The sequence below is a fragment of the Pan paniscus genome, chromosome 20 (assembly GCF_029289425.2).
Source record: "Pan paniscus chromosome 20, NHGRI_mPanPan1-v2.0_pri, whole genome shotgun sequence".
NCBI classification, from domain to species: Eukaryota; Metazoa; Chordata; class Mammalia; order Primates; family Hominidae; genus Pan; species Pan paniscus.
In genome coordinates, this window is record NC_073269.2 from 56,049,605 (window position 1) to 56,066,937 (window position 17,333).

The 17,333-nt window shown below is 49.0% G+C and overlaps 1 protein-coding gene and 1 non-coding gene across 2 annotated transcripts in view; both read right to left on the bottom strand.

Annotated features, from left to right (window-relative positions):
- Positions 1 to 2,832: 2,832 nt before the first annotated feature.
- The window catches only part of SIGLEC11 (sialic acid binding Ig like lectin 11), a 31,996-nt gene continuing 17,495 nt past the window's right edge, over positions 2,833 to 17,333 (bottom strand). The window contains exons 11-12 of the mRNA XM_003814348.6: positions 17,164 to 17,245; positions 2,833 to 15,544 (exon numbers count right to left, since the gene is read on the bottom strand). Coding sequence (XP_003814396.4) covers positions 15,278 to 15,544; positions 17,164 to 17,245 — 349 coding nt within the window. The 3' untranslated portion in view covers positions 2,833 to 15,277. The remainder of the gene's footprint in view (positions 15,545 to 17,163; positions 17,246 to 17,333) is intronic.
- LOC112437924 (small nucleolar RNA U3) lies at positions 14,624 to 14,835 on the bottom strand. Its single transcript, XR_003026428.1, has one exon. It is a non-coding gene; the product is annotated as a small nucleolar RNA U3 (small nucleolar RNA).

Here is a 17,333-nt window from a genome sequence, read left to right on the forward strand (position 1 = left end):
CCGGGTGTGGTGACTCACGCCTGTAATCCCAGCACTTTGGGAGGCTGAGGTGGGCAGATCACGAGGTCAGGAGATTGAGACCATCCTGGCTAACACGGTGAAACCCTGTCTTTACTAAAAATATGAAAAATTAGCCAGGTGTGGTGGCGGACGCTTGTGGTCCCAGCTACTCGGGAGGCTGAGGCAGGAGAATCACTTCAACCTAGGAGGCGGAGCTTGCAGTGAGCCTAGATTGCGCCACTGCACTCCAGCCTGGGCGACAGAGCAAGACTCCATCTCAAAAAAAAAAAAGAAAAAGACAGTAATAAAGATAACAGGGTGGGTGCAGTGGCTCACGCCTGCAATCCCAGCACTTTGGGAGGCTTTGGCAGGTGAATTGCTTGAGCCCAGAAGGTGGAAACCAGCCTGGATAACATAATGAGACCTCATCTCTGCAAAAAATAATTTTTAAGAAAATGGCTGGGTGCTGTGGCTTACGCTTGTAATCCCAGCACTTTGGGAGGCCAAGGTGGGTGGATCACCTGAGGTCAGGAGTTCGAGACCAGCCTGACTAACATGGTGAAACCCTGTTTCTACTAAAAATACAAAATTAGCCAGGCATGGTGGTGGGCGCCTGTAATCCCAGCTACTTGGCAGGCTCAGGCAGGAGAATCCCCTGAACCTGGGAGGCGGAGGTTGCAGTGAGCCGAGATCGCACCATTGCATTCCAGCCTCAGCAACAAGAGTGGAACTCCATCTCAAAAAAAAAAAAAAAAAAGAAAAAAAAATTAGTGGGTGAGGCGGTGTGCACCTGTAGTCCTGTAAATACTTGGGAGGCTGAGGCAGGAGGATCGCTTGAGGCCAGAAGTTGGGGACCAGCCTTGGCAACATAGCAAGATGCTGTCTCTACAAAAAAAAAATTAGGTGGGGCCGGGCGCCTTGGCTCAACGTCTGTAATCCCAGCACTTTGGGAGGCCGAGGCGGGCGAATCATTTGAGGTCAGGAGTTCAAGACCAGCCTGGCCAGCATGGTGAAACCTCATCTACTAAAAATACAAAAAAAATTAGCCAGGCGTGGTGGCGCATGCCTGTAGTCCCAGCTACCTGGGAGGCTGAGGCAGGAGAATGGCTTGAACCCAGGAGGCAGAGGTTGCAGTGAGCTGAGATCGCACCATTACACTCCAGCCTGGGCAACAGAGCAAGGCTCTGTCTCAAAAAAAAAAAAAAGAAAAGAAAAAGAAAAGAAAGAAAATTAGCTGGGCGTGGTGGCATGAGCCTGTAGTCTGTAGTTCCAGGTACTCAGGAGGCTGAGGCAGGGGGATTGCTTGAACCCAAAGGTTGAGGCTGCAGTGAGCCATGTTTGTGCCATTGCACTCCAGCCTGGGTGACAAAGCAAGAACCTGTTAAAAAAAAAAAAAAAAAAAAGACTGGGCACAGTGGCTCATGCCTGTAATCCCAGCACTTTGGGAGGCCAAGGCGGGTGGATCACGAGGTCAAGCGATGGAGACCATCCTGGCCAACATGGTGAAACCCCGTCTCTACGAAAAATACAAAAATTAGCTGGGCATGGTGGTGCACACTTGTGGTCCCAGCTACTCAGGAGGCTGAGGCAGGAGAATTGCTTGAACTCAGGAGGCAGAGGTTGCATTGAGCCAAGATCGTGCCACTGCACTCCAGCCTGGGCAACAGAGCAAGACTGTCTCAAAAAATAATAATAAATAAATACATAAATAAAAGAAAAAAGAAAAAAAAAGTTCTCCACCCAGCAGCAAAGCATCTTTCTTTGCAACAGTGCGGAATTTTACCGGAGCCTTGCGTGTGTGGACAACAGCGACAGTGAAGAAATCCCCCCACTTTTCCGGCCCAGGTGTAGTGGCTGACCCCTGTAATCCCTACACTTTGGGAGGCCAAAGTGGGAGGATCGTTTGAGCCCAGGAGCTTGAGAACAACCTGGGCAACATAGCAAGACCCTGTCTCTATAAAAAGTTAAAAAAAACTAACAACAAAAAAGAAATCCTCCCGCTTTTTTGCATTCCAGGAGATGGCTTACTGAGAAGAACCACCCTTCCGTATATGACTTAGATAAGACTTGAGGATGAACCCCTTGTCTAAGACAAGGGCAGACATAGACCCTCCAAATTCCCATTTCGTTGTCTCGTACATGATTAACTGAACTGTTTTGTCCCCAGTGATCAATTGAAACAAAATGCTTGTTTAACCTAACTTACTCTCCTCACTGCCAGGCCTCTGAATTTCAGTCCATCCACAGCCTCAGCCAGAATACAGCCCCTCCTTAAGCACCTCTCCTGAGAAGAATAAAACATTCCCTGGTCGATTGTCCTGTACAATAGCCCTTGCATCTTATTTTCCCACAGCTGGTTCTTTCTAACCTTGTTTACTCCTCCCCATAAAAGAAAAAGTCTTTGGCTGTGCACATGGCCTGCGCCTGTGGTGCCAGCACTTTGGGAGGCTGAGGAGGATCCCTTGAGTTCTGGAGTTCCAGAGTAGCCTGGGCAACATAGCAAGACCCCATCTCTACAAAAAAATTAAAAATTAGCCGTGCATGATGGCACGACAGTGAGCTGAGATTGCACCACTGCACTGCAGCCTGGCGACAGAGCGAGATTCTGTCTCAAAAAAAAAAAAAAAAAAAAAAAGGAAAAAAACCTGCCCAATTCTTGTCTCACTTGCAGATCTTTTGCTTCTCTCTATTGCAATGTCCTCACCTTTATAGCAATAGTCCCTTTCCCACCTTAAAAAAATCCTTTCAAATAAAGTTTCTCTCCTCAAGGCTGCAGTGAGCCATGATTGTGTCTGGGTGACAGAGCCAGACTGAGTCTCTAAATAAAGTCTCCTCACCAAGTATGATTTTTTTAATTGAGGTGAAATTCATATAATAGAAAACCATTTTACAGGGAACATTTCACAGAACAGTGGCATTTAGTACATTCGCGGTTCTGTGCAACTACTGCCTCTCTTTCCTAATCACTTCTATCACTCATCCCCGTTAAGCAGTTACTTCCCACTTCTGCCTTCTGATGTGTTTCGTATTTGTATTCATTGAATGCTTGCAATTCCATGAAGTGGGGAAATGAGTATAAGTCTGTTTTTTTTTTTTTTTTTTCCAGACAGAGTCTTACTCTGTGGCCCAGGCTGGAGTGTAGTGGCGCGATCTTGGCTCACTGCAACCTCTGTCTCCCGAGTTCAAGCGATTCTCCGGCCTCAGCCTCCTGAGTAGCTGGGACCACAGGTGCACACCACCAAGTCCAGATAATTTTTGTATTTTTAGTAGAGACGGGGTTTCACCATGTTGGCCAGGCTGGTCTCGACTCCTGACCTCACGTGATCCGCCCACCTCAGCCTTCCAAACTGCTGGGACTATAGGTGTGACCCACCGCGCCGGGCGCGAAATGATTTCTTACTGTGAGTCATGGTCAGAAAAGTTTGAAAGCCACTGGTAGGCTCCCCCCAGCTTGACGTACTGATTTTCAGACAATAGCCGGTTTGCAGACCCCACGCTTCCAAAATCAATCATTTCTGGCCTCTGGGCGGAGTTGTCTTAGCAGGAATCTGCCGCCAGGTGGCGCGCGTACCCCGCCGGGAGTGGGTTTTGCTCCATCCCAGACTCAGACCGTCCAAGCCGGTGATTTCCTTCTGGTCGGTTTATGGGGACTAGAAGCCCTGACTTCGAATACAGTTCACAAAGCAGACCCCTGCAGGGGGTTTTAGGCGGCTAAGAAGGGAATTGGCTCTCCTAAGACTCTCTTTCTCCAGAGAGCTCATTAAATGCCTCCCGCGCCAGAAGGGGTCCCCGCCCCCGGAGCTCGCATCCCAGTGGGGAGGACACACACGAACCCCATTCGCGATCCCGTCAGTGCAGGGAGGCTCCGGCCTGGGGCGGAAGAGCCGAGTCTCTCTGGTGCCTGACAGCACGGGATAGAGCCCCGCCCGGCCACCTGCTGGCTGTGTGACCTTGGGAATAGTGCTTGGCCTCGCTGTGCCTTGGTTCCCTCCACTATAAAATGGCAGTGATAACAGCAGCCACTTCATAGGGTTCCGGGCATTGCGTAAGTTAATACATGCAAAGCGCTCAGAAGGGATGGTGCATGTTTGTCGAACCCGTTGTTAAAAATTCCCATTTTAGGCTGGGCGCGGTCACTCACACCTGTAATCCCAGCACTTCGGGAAGCCGAGGCGGGCGGATCACCTAAGGTCAGGAGTTCGAGACCAGCCTGGCCAACATGGTGAAACCCCGTCTCTACTAAAAATACAAAAATTAGCCAGGCGTGGTGGCATGCGCCTGTAATCCCAGCTATTCAGGAGGCTGAGGCAGGAGAATCGCTTGAACCCGGGAGGCGGAGGTTGCAGTGAGATGAGATCACACCACTGCACTCCAGCCTGGGTGACAGAGTGAGACCCTGTCTCAAAAAAAATTTCTTATTTTACAGAAGAGAAAACCAAGGACAAGAACAGGGTAGTGAATCACCAAGCCCACATTTTTTTTTTTTTTTTTTTTTTCTGCAGGAAGATCTCCAAGTTGAGTCCAGTGGTCTGACTCCCAGCCCAGATGGCCTTCCCTCTGCCTTGTGCTTGCTTGCTTGGGGTGGAAGTGGAGCCAGCTCCCTTGGGATAGCTGCTCAAGCCCCGAGTGAAATCCTCCCGCAGAGGACATTGGCCCCCTGTTGGCATCAGTGCTGGGACTCGAATCAAACTCTGTTTCTGCCTGGGTCAGGAGAATAGCTAGATTAAATAAATAAGTCACTGTAATGTCACAGGGTGAACCCCCAAATTGGGATTCAGCCTGGGAGGCCACATGAGTTGTTGGCTTCGTGCAGAAAAGAATTCAAGAGTGAGCCAGCAGAGTAAAGTGAAAGCAAGTTTATTAAGAAAGTGAAGGAGGCCGGGCGCGGTGGCTCACGCCTGTAATCCCAGCACTTTGGGAGGCCAAGGTGGGAGGATCACTTGAGTCCAGGATTTCGAGACCATCTTGGGCAACATGGCGAAACCCTGTCTCTACAAACAATACAAAAATTAGCTGGGTGTGGTGGTGTATGCCTGTAATCCCAGCTACTTGGGAGGCTGAAGTAGGAGAATCACTTGAACCCAGGGGGCAGAGGTTGCAGTGAACCAAGATTGTGCCATTGCATGCTAGCCTGGGTGACAGAGCAAGACTCTGTCTTAACAAAAATAAAAAATAAAATAAAAAAAAAGGCTGGGCGCAGTGGCTCATGCCTGTAATCCCAGCACTTTGGGAGGCTGAGGTGGGCGGATCACGAGGTCAGAAGATTGAGACCATCCTTGCTAACATGGTGAAACTGTGTCTCTACTAAAATTACCAAAAAAAAAAAAATTAGCTGGGTGTGGGGGCAGGCGCCTGTACTCCCAGCTACTCGAGAGGCGGAGGCAGGAGAATGGTGTGAACCTGGGAGGCAGAGCTTGCAGTGGGCCGAGATTGCACCACTGCACTCCAGCCTGGGCCAGAGTGAGACTCTGTCTCAAAAAAAAAAAAAAGAATATAGGCTAAAATAAACAAAGGACTGCCACCACGGCCACGGCCACTACCGACACCTCACCAGGGGCCAAAGCATGTATTTCCCAGAGCCTGAGAGCTGCATGCCTGGGGCTGCTGCCATTGACAGCAGTCCTGCCCCTGCATCAGCAGCAGTGCCATGCACATTTGTACATGCCCCGAGGACAGGATCTCCTTGCCGACAACTGCCACTACCACTAACACCCAAGCATGCCACATAGCAGCCAAGGGATTGCCTCAGCCTGTTCACCACCTGCACCCATGTGCACCACCACAGGGCCTGAGGACGGGCCCACCCGGTCAGGCACTGCTCCCCACAATGCCCAAGCATGCTGCCTAGGGCCCTGGCATTGCCCTGCCCCATCTGCCACCACTGGTATCTATATACTCCTCCTGGGGGTCTGAGGATGGGTCTACCCAGCCTGCTGCCACCATCACCACTGGCACACACTGACATGCATCACCCACCTAGCCCATCTCAGCCACTGGTAACACCAGTGTTTGCTGCCTGGGAAGTTAAGGATTGTCCCACCATTGCCACTGCCACCACTCATGCCATGCATGCAGCCCAGGGACCCAAGGACCCACTCATCATCCTTGCTGACTGCTGCCCCTGCTGGCACCAAAGTGAGCCACGTGGAGGTTCATGAATTGGCCCATCTGGACCTGTTAACACCAGTACTTGTGTATACCCCCAAAGGCCAAAGGATAGGTATGCTCAGCCTGCCTCTGTCACCACTGGAGGCCAAGGATTGACTCACCTGGCATCCCATCCCCAGCAAAGTCTCAATACAGCCTCCACTGACAACCACATCCTAAGCCACTGAGGAAGTCAGACACTACTAATGCTGTTTGTAGCTGAAAAAATCATAGAGACTACATGACTGCACGCTAGAATCAAAGCTGAAGAGCATTACCCAGTGAACACTACAGATACGACGTCTTCATGAAAAAGTCTTCTGTTATGAAAGCCAATCCAAAAAATGGGAAGAAGTGACTGTTACACCAGACGCGCAAAAATCAATGTAGGGACATAAGAGACTTGAAAAAGCAAGAAAATATGAAACCTCCAAAGGAGTGTGATAATTCTCACACAACAAATTCCAATGAAAAAGAAATTTATAAAGTGCCAGTGTGGGCGGCAAGCCACCCAGGTGCCGAGGCAAGAGACCGAGGGCACGAGCTGTTCCAGTATAGTAAAATATATAAAACAACAAGAGTTATACTAGATCTAGATCACAGACATGATTACATATGAATATCATTAATCATTAGTTTGTAGCAATTACTCCTTATTCCAATATTATAATAATCCTCGCTCTACAATCATAACCTAGGAAAAACCAGGCCATACAGAGATAGGAGCTGAGGGGACACAGAAGTGACCAGAAGACAAGAGTGCGAGCCTTCTGTTATGCCCGGACAGGGCCATTAGAGGGCTCCTTGGTCTAGCGGTAACGCCAGCGTCTGGGAACATGCCCATTGCCAAGCAGACCGTGGTCTAGCAGTAGCCTCAGTGCCAAGGAAAAACACCCGCTACTTAGGCGGACCAGGAAAGGGAGTCTCTCTTTCCCCGGGGGAGTTTAGAGAAGACTCTACTCCTCCACCTCTTGTGGAGGGCCTGACATCAGTCAGGCTCGCCTGCAGTTATCCAGAGGCCTAACCGTCTCCCTGTGATGCTGTGCTTCAGTGGTCACGCTCCTAGTCCACCTTCATGTTCCATCCTGTACACCTGGCTCTGCCTTCTAGAAAGCAATAGCAAAATTAGTGAAAGTACTAAAAGTCTCTGATATGCAGAAATAATGGCATAAGCTGTCTGTCTCTCTTTCTCCTCTCTCTCTCTGCCTTGGCTGCCAGGCAGGGAAGGGCCCCCTGTCCAGTGGACACGTGACCCACGTGACCTTACCTATCACTGGAGATGACTCACACTCTTTACCCTGCCCCTTTTGCTTTGTATCCAATAAATAACAGCACAGCCAGACATTCGGGGCCACTACCGGTCTCCACGTCTTGGTGGTAGTGGTCCCCCGGGCCCAGCTGTCTTTTTTTTAATCTTTGTCTTGTGTCTTTATTTCTACAATCTCTTGTCTCCGCACACGGGGAGAAAAACCCACTGACCCTGTGGGGCTGGTCCCTACAGCCAGAAAAAGGATTCAAAATATTGCTATTAAAGAATTTCAGTGAGGTCTGGGCATGGTGGCTCATGCCTGTAATCCCAGCACTTTGGGAGGCCGAGGCGGGTGGATCATCTAAAGTCAGGAGTTCAACACCAGCCTGGTTAACATAGCGAAACCCTGTCTCTACTAAAAATACAAAACTTAGCCGGGCGTAGTGGTGGGCACCAGTAATCCCAGCTACTTAGGAAGCTGAGGCAGGGGAATCACTTGAACCCAGGAGGCGGAGGTTGCAGTAAGCCGAGATTGTGCCACTGCTCTCCAGCCTGAGTAACAGAGTGAGACTCTGTCTCAAAAAACAAACAAACAGCCCGGGCGTGGCGACTCATGCCTGTAATCCCAGCACTTTGGGAGGCCGAGGTGGGCGGATCACGAGGTCAGGAGGTCGAGACCATCCTGGCTAAAAATACAAAAAAATTAGCTGGGCGTGCTGGCGGGCACCTGTAGTCCCAGCTACTCAGTAGGCTGAGGCAGGAGAATGGCATGAACCCAGGAGGCGGAGCTTGCAGTGAGCCAAGATTGTGCCACTGCACTCCAGCCTGGGTGATGGAGCAAGACTGTCTCAAAAAACAAAACAAAACAAAACAACCCCAAAACCGAAAAACTTTCAAGTCTCTAGGCATAGAAGGAACATATCTCAACACAATAAAGGCCATCTATGACAAACTCACAACGAACGTTATACTGAATGGGGAAAAGCTGAAAACCTTTTCTCAAAGAACTAGAATAAGACAAGGAAGTCTACCTCTACCACTCCTATTAAACATAGTACCAGAAGCCCTAGCCAGAGCAATCAGACAAGATAATGAAACAAAAGGTATCCAAATTGGAAAACAGGAAGTCAAATAGTCCTTATTTGTAGATTGCATGATCTTATACTTAGAAAAACTTCATCAGAAAACTTTTAGGTCTGATAAACCAATTGTGGCAGGATACAAAATCAACATACAAAAATCAGTAGCAAACCTATACACCAATAATGAACTGGCTGAAAAAGAAATCAAGAAAGCAATCCCATTTACAATAGCTACAAAAAAAAAAAAAAGAAACTTAGGAATAAATTTAACTAAGGAAATGAAAGACTTTGACAAGAAAAACTACAAAACACTGATGAAAGAAGCTGAAGATGCAAACGAATGGAAAGGCATCTTGTACTCCTGGATTGGAAGAATACTGTTAAGATAACATTACTACCCAGAGCAACCTATGGATTGAATGCAATCCCTAGCAAGAAACCAGTGACAATTTAGGAAAAGCAATCCTAAAATTCGTATGGAACCAAAAAAGCTTGAATAATCAGAGCAATCCTGGGCAAAAAGAACAAAGCTGGAGGCACCACACTACTTGACTTCAGAATGTATTCTAAAGCTATAATAACCACAACAGCATGGCGTTGCTATAAAAACAGACACATAGACCAGGGGAACAGAACAGAGAACCCAGAAATAAACCCACATATTTACAGCCAACTGATTTTCAACGAAGGTGCCAAGAACTTACATTGGGAAAAAGACATCCTCTTCAATAGATGGTGCTGAGAAAACTGGGTATCCATATGCAGAAGAATGAAATTAGACCCCCATCTCTCACCATATACAAAAACCAACTCAAACTGGAATAGAAACTTAAGCGTGAGACCTGAAAGTATAAAACTACTAAAATGAAACATAGGAAAAATTATCCAAGACATTCGTCTAGGCAAAGATTTTATGGTTAAGACTTCAAAAGAACAGGCAACAAAAACAAAAATAGATGGGACTACATTAAACCAAAAGCTTCTTCGCAGCAAAGGAAACAGCCAATGGAATGAACAGACAGTATGTTGAATGGGAGACAATACTTGCAAATTATTCATCTGACCAAGGACTAATATCCAGAATATACAAGGAATGCAAACAACTCAACAGCAAAAGAACAACCACATTAAAAAGCAGGCGAAGGACATGAATAGACATTTCTAAAAATAAGACATAATGGTCAGGCATGGTGGCTCATGCCTGTAATCCCAGCACTTTGGGAGGCCGAGGCAGGCGAATCACCTGAGGTCAGAAGTTCGAGACCAGCCTGGCCAACATGGTGAAACCCTGTCTCTACTAAAAATATATATTAAAAAATTAGCTGGGCATGGTGGTGCATGATTGTAGTCCTAGCTACCCAGGGGGCCAAGGCAGGAGACTCGCTTGAACCTGGGAGGTGGAGGTTGCAGTGCGCCGAGATCACACCATTGCACTCCAGTCTGGGTGACAGAGTGAGACTCCATCTTAAACAAACAAAAAAAGAAGACATACAAATGGCCAACAGGAATATGAAAAAATATTCTAATCCCTAATCATCGGAGAAATGCAAATAAAAACCACAGTGAGATATCATCTTACCCTGGTTAGAATGGCTATTATAAAAAAGACAAAAAATAACATGCCTGGAAAGATTCCATCCCAGAAAAGGGAACTCTTCTTTTTTTTTTTTTTTTTTTTTGAGACAGAGTTCACTCTTGTTGCCCAGGCTGGAGTGCAATGGCACCATCTTGGCTCACTGCAACCTCTGCCTCCCGGGTTCAAGCGCTTCTCCTGCCTCAGCCTCCTGAGTAGCTGGGATTACAGGCGTGCGCCACCATGCCCGGCTAATTTTGTACTTTTAGTAGAGACAGGGTTTCTCCATATTGGTCAGGCTGGTCTCAAACTCCCGACCTCAGGTGATCTGCCCGCCTCGGCCTCCCAAAGTGCTGGGATTACAGGCGTGAGCCACCGTGACCAGCCAGAAAAGGGAACTCTTCTACACTGTTGGTGGAAATGCAAATTAGTGTAGTCATTATGAGAAGAGTATAGCGATTTCTTCAAAAACTAAACCTAGAACTACCATATGAGTCAGCAATCCCACTACTGGGTATGTATCCAAAAGAAAGGAAGTCAATATATCAAAAGGATACCTGCACCTCCATGTAGATTACACCACTATTCATAACAGTAAAGATACGGAATCAACCTAAATGTCTATCAATTTATCTATTTCTTTTATAAGAAAATCCTCTCAGGCTGGGTGCGGTGGCTCACGCCTGTAATCCCAGCACTTTGGGAGGCCCAGGCGGGTGGATCACGAGGTCAGGAGATTGAGACCATCCTGGCTAACATGGTGAAACCCCGTCTCTACTAAAGATATAAAAAATTAGCTGGGCGCGGTGGCGGGCGCCTGTAGTCCCAGCTACTAGGGAGGCTGAGACAGGAGAATGGCGTGAACCTGGGAGGCGGAGCTTGCAGTGAGCCGAGATGCACCACTGCACTCCAGCCTGGGCGACAGAGCGAGACTCTGTCTCAAAAAAAAAAAAAAAATCTTTATCCTCATTGTTTCCACGTTGAGTAGGCTGAGGAGGAAGAGGAAGAGGAGAGACTCATTTTGCTGTCTCAGGGGAGGCAGAAGAGGAAGAAAATCTGTGTATAACCCAGTGTAAACTTGTGCTGTTCAAGGGTCAGCTGTACACACACATAGACACACAAAACATGCATAATACAGTTGAATACTACTCAGCCATAAGATAAAGAAATCCTGCCATTTGCAACAACAGAGTTAACCCTAAATCAGACGTAGACAAATACCGTGCTATCTCACGGATGCGTGGAATCCACAGAAGTCAAACTGTCACTAGAGAGTTGTCCAGGTTCTTGGCGTGTTGAAAAAAGAATTGAACAAAATGCACAAATCAAGTAACAAAAGAAAATGCAAGGAGGGAAAAACCAACAGAAGAATGGAGTAACAAAAGCACAGATTTTTTTTAAGTTCTGGGCTACATGTGCAGGACGTGCAGCTTTGTTACACAGGTAAATGTGTGCCATGGTGGTTTGCTGCACCTATCAACCCATCACCTAGGTATTAAGCCCAGCATGCATTAGCTGTTTTTCCTAATCCCGTCCCTCCCCCGGTCCCTTGACAGGCCCTAGTGTGTGTTTTTCCCCTTCCTGTGTCCATGTGTTCTCATTGTTCAGCTCCTACTTATAAGTGAGAACATGTGGTGTTTGGCTTTCTGTTCCTGTGTTAGTTTGCTGAGGATAATGGCTTCTGGCTCCATCCATGTCCCTGCAAAGGACATGATCATCCTTTTTTCTGGCTGCATAGTATTCCATGGTGTATATGCACCACACTTTCTTTTTCTTTTCTTTTTTTTTTGAGACAGAGTCTTACTCTGTTGTCCAGGCTGGAGTGCAGTGGCATAATTTTGGCCCACTGCAACCTCCACCTCCCAGGTTCAAGTGATTCTCCTGTCTCAGCCTCCCGAGTAGCTGGGACTACAGGCACCTACCACCACACCCGGCTTTTTTCTATTTTTAGTAGAGACGGGGTCTCACCATGTTGGCCAGGATAGTCTCCATCTCTTGACGTCGTGATCCACCCGCCTCGGCCTCCCAAAGTTCTGGGATTACAGGCGTGAGCCACCGCGCCCGGCCCACCGCATTTTCTTTATCCAGTCTATCATTGATGGGCATTTGGGTTGATTCCAGGTCTTTGCTATTGTGAATAGAAAAGCACAGATTTATTGAAGACAATTCAGAGTGGGAGCGGGATCCAGCCAGCAGCTCAAGAGCCTCCCCAATTAAGGTTTGTAATAAGCTAGAAGGAACCCGGCAACACCCCTAGGCTTCCAATTGGTTAGAGGCCATGAAGGATTGGCTCATGACTAATCAGTGGCCGTAGTGGAGACCCGGCCCGCAGTCAATCAGAGGCTGATGTGGCTTGTTATCACGAGAGGGAAGACGTGACCTGTACGCCACACCTGCTGCTCTCCTGCCTGTAGGAACTGGCTGCACCTGCTGAACCCCTGTTCCTAATCCCCTATTCTCCTGCCACAAAACTCATGGAAACAAAGTAGAATTAGAACCGTGGTTGCTGGGGGCTAGGAGGGGAGAAAAACAGACAGATGTCGGTCAAAGGGTAGAAACTTGCATTTACAAGATGGGGTCAGCCCAGCATGGTGGCTCACACCTGTAATCTTAGCACTTTTGGAGGCTGAGGCGGGAGGACTGCTTGAGGCCAGGACTTTGAGACCAGCCTGGGCAACATAGTGAGATCTCATTTCTTTCTTTTCTTTTCTTTTCTTTTTTTTTTCGAGACAGAGTTTTGCTTTTGGCGTCCAGGCTGGAGTGCAATGGCGCAATCTCAGCTCACTGCAGCCTCGGCCCCCTGGGTTTAAGTATTTCTCCTGCCTCAGCCTCCCCAGTAGCTGGGATTATAGGCACCCACTACCAGGCCCTGCTAATTTTTGTATTTTTAGTAGTGACGGTATGATTACAGGCGTGAGGCACCGCACCCTGCCGTGAGATCCCGTTTCTACAAAATAAATAAATAAATAAATAATTAGCTGGGTGTGATGGCATGTGCCTGTGGTTCTAGCTACTTAGGAGGCTGAAGTGGGAGGATCACTTGAGCCCAGGAGATTGAGGCTGCAGTGAGCTGCAGTGCCACTGCACTCCAGCCTGGGTAGCAGAGCAAGACCCTGTCTCAACAAACAAACAACCAACAATCAGTTCTGGGAGTCTACTGTACAGCATGGTGACTATAGTTAACAATACTGTATTGCATACTTGAAATTTGTTAACAGAGAACATCTTAAGTGTTTCTGCCACACACACACCCACAGAGAACTGTGGAGGTGGCTGGGCATGGTGGCTCATGCCTGTAATCCCAGCACTTTGAGAGGCCGAAAGGGGCAGATCACCTGAGGTCAGGAGTTCGAGATTAGCCTGGCCAACATGGTGAAATCCTGACTCTACTAGAAATACAAAAATTAGCCAGGCATGCTGGCACGCCACTGTAATCCCAGCTACTCGAGAGGCTGAGGCAGGAGAATCGCTTGAAACCCGGGAGGTGGAGGTTGCAGTGAGCTAAGATCGTGCCATTGCACTCCAGCCTGGGTGACAAAGCGAGACTTGGTCTCAAAAAAAAAAAAAAAAGGAAAGAGACCTATGAAGGTGATGGAACAGGTAGTGCTCATTTCAGAATGTATACAAATATCAAAACATCATGATGTTCATGGTAAATATACTCAATTTTTATCTTTCAGTTATGCCTCAAAAATCTGGAAAAAGGAAAAAAAAACCCTTTAGAGTGGAGGAGAAGGAAGCAAGTGGGGCACAGGGAGAAACGAGCTGAGACACAGACCAACCCCAGCGTCGGCTGAGACTTCAGAGACTTCTGAGGCTGGAACTGCCCTGCAGAGGCCACCATCAGGGTCAGGATGGTCAGAACTTTATACCTAGTGGGCTCCCCTAAGAAAAAGTGTGACTCAGGCGAGGGACTCGCTGCACACACGCCTCTGTGGGATACTTTGTTTATTTATTTATTTTTGAGATAGAGCCTCACTCTGTTGCCCAGGCTGGAGTGCAGTGGTGCAATCTCGGCTCACTGCAACCTCTGCCTCTTGGGTTCAAGCGATTCTCCTGCCTCAGCTTCCTGAGTAGCTCAGATTACAGGTGCGCACCACCATGCCCAGCTAATTTTCTTGTATTTTTAGTAGAGATGGGGTTTCACCATGTTGGCCAAGATGGCCTCAATCTCCTGATCTCATGATCCACCTGCCTTGGCCTCCCAAAGTGCTGGGATTACAGGTGTGAGCTACTGTGCCTGGCCTTATTTATTTATTTTTGAGACACAGCCTCACTCTGTTGCCCAGGCTGGGGTGCAGTGGTGCAATCTCGGCTCGCTGCAACTTCTGCCTCCCGAGTTCAAGTGATTCTCGTGCCTCAGCCTCCTGAGTAGCTGGGTCTACAGGTGTGCACCACCACATCTGGCTAATTTTTGTATTTTTGGTAGAGATGGGGTTTCACCATGTTGGCCAGGCTGGTCTTGAACTCCTGACTTGTGATCCACCCACTTCAGCCTCCCAAAGTGTTGAGATTACAGGCGTGAGCCACCATGCCCAGCCTTTTTTTTTTTTTTTAAATGTTCAAATGGGAACCACTTGGACTTGGTCCTCTCACTCTCCCTCTTCTGAAGGAAGAGCATGGTCATCAATGGGGAATGGCAGTTGCAGCAAACAACTCCAGGAGCTGGCTTCTCGTTCTGGAGAGCACCCTGTGCCTCCTCTGCCTGGTTTCCTGTGCTTTACACATCCAGAGAAGCTTCTGTAGTAATGAACCATAGACACGATGCCTCAGAGTGTCATCTTCAAACTCGCTCTGAATTGAAAGTATAATCTTCAGCCAGCTGTGGTGGCTCACGTCTGTAATCCCAGCACTTTGGGAGGCAGAGGCGGGCAGATTGCTTGAGCCCAGGAGTCTGAGACCAGCCAGGGAAACACGGCAAAACCCTGTCTCTACTAAAAATATAACAATGAGCCTGGCGTGGTGGCTCACAATTGTAGTCCCAGCTACTTGGGAGGCTGAAATGGGAGGCTCACTTCAACCTGGCAGGTTGAGGCTACAGTGAGCTGAGATTGCACCACTGGACTCTGGCCTGGAGGACAGAGTCAGACCCTGTCTCAAAAAAAGTATAATCTTCAAACTCAAGCTCTTCATTGGGGATGGGGCTGAAATCTGAGTCCAGTTCTGGCCGTCACACCAGTGCGAATCCCACACACTTGCTGGTGTCCTGTTTCCATGGAGACCTCTTCACTTTGGAACCATCCCTGACATCTCCCTCTCCAATTGAAGCCCAAAGCCTGGGCCCCTCAGGGGCTGTCCCGTGTGGATCTTGATCTCCGAGTACTCGGTGGTGCTGGGGGCCTCCTGGTCCGCAGGCTCCCAGAGCCTCAGGCCCTGGAAGCTGAGGGAGGCATAGTGGAGCTCCTGCTCTTCCCCCTTCCCCGGGGTGTAGGTGGCTGCACCTGAGGGCGGGTGGTCTTGGGAGCTGCCTGCCGAGCATTCATGCTGGTGACCCTGAATGCAGGGGAGAAAGGGGGTCAAATTAGGGTCATGGGGGCTAAGCGAGAGCAAGGAGGATGCACAAGAGGATTTGGAAACTGAGTATTTCCTGTTTCACCTACTCATTCCACAAAGGTTGGCTGGGCCCTCATTCATTCACTCATTCACTCATTCAGCAAATATTTGAGAACAATAACATCTACCTCTTGGTAATTCACTGCCAGACTCATAAAATCCTCACCACAATCCACTGGGGAGACACTATTGTCTCCATGATCAGATGGAGAAATGAAGGCTGAGTAAATACCCCAAACCCGCACATCTAAGTAGTGGTCAGGCCAGGATTCACGTCCAGGTTTCTCTGACTCCAGTGCCCGCTGCCTTATGGAACAGCTCGCCTGTGCCAGCCCCTGGATATTCCCAGGGGAACTAGGGAGACACCATCCCTGATCTCAGGCAGCTTGCAGTATGGAAAAAGAAGTAGACACATTAAAGCTATAGTCAATGAAGTTACTATCTAATTGCAAATTATAAGTGGATGCCCAGGAAGGAGGAGGTGTGAGAAAGACAGGGATTTGCTCAGACCTGGACTGACCTCAAAGACCTTGGAAGATCTACTCGGACACAATTGTGTAACTGAGCTAGGAGCCCAAGAAAGAAAGGTTACTGGAAGTAAAGGATTCCCCTTGCCCAGAGAAAGCTTCAACCGTTTGTGCCCAGGCGCTGGGAAGGAACCTCTAATGTAGGGCCTTGGAATATCCTGCTGGTAGGAGCATCCCTGTTGACCTGGGACCACAAGCCAGGCCACATAGTTTACGCCAGCACTGGGACTTACGGCGGGGCCTACGTAGCATCAGTTTGGCTCTGCAGGGGCTGAGGAACTGAAGTCAGTGGCAAGTCCCCCATGCCTGCGTGACCCACCCCCAGTGAACCCTGGACCCAGGTTTGGTGGAGCTTCCCAGGTGAGCGGTGCCCTGATGATCCGTGCATCTGTCACACTTCCTTGCTGGGAGAATTGGGTGCTGTCCCCATGGCTCCCCTGGGAAAGGCCACCGGAAGCTGTGGGTTTGGTATCTCCTGGACCTGCCCTGAGCACCTCTTCCTGTCCATGATTTTCATCTGTATCGGTCACTATAAACCATCACCACGAGGATCACAGCTCTCAGTGAGTCCTGCGAGTCCTAGGGGGTTATCCAACCTCAGAGTGGTCGTGGGGACCCCACAACTGTGGCTGGTGTCAGAAGTGAGGATGGGGACCCTTAGCTTTGTAGTAGACAATAGTCATCTGAGGAAAGGACTCTCTGGCATCCTGTGTTGAGGAGGAGAGATAGGAGGGAGGGCAAAGGAGTCGGGGATGCAGGGGGTAATGAGGAGTGGGAGGTGGAGGGTCCACTGGATCTGAGCACAGGCAGAGTATGGACAGGCCTGGGGGGCCCTTGGTTCTGGGAGGGGATGTAGGGAGCAGTGGGGAGGGCGCCTCCCAGATCATGGGACTTGGGACTGCATTGATGGGGACCCAGGAGCAAAACCCTATTTGGGGCACAATGATTCTGCAAGTCACCAAGAGGACTACCCATGGCCATCAAGGAAAGGGGAACAGGCAGGGCCCCAGCAGACAGAGGCTGGGCTCTCACCTGGGAGATGGGTCCCAGGGCGGAGGGCATGTCCTGCTCAGCTGCTGCCCTCTTGCAAGCTTCCTTCCTGCAGGTCTTCACCCTGAGGGAGGAGGCAGTGCCCTTCAGCCTCCAGGCTGGTCCAGAGCCTGGGGAAACTGCTACCCACATGGCTTAGCAGAGGCTGGAAG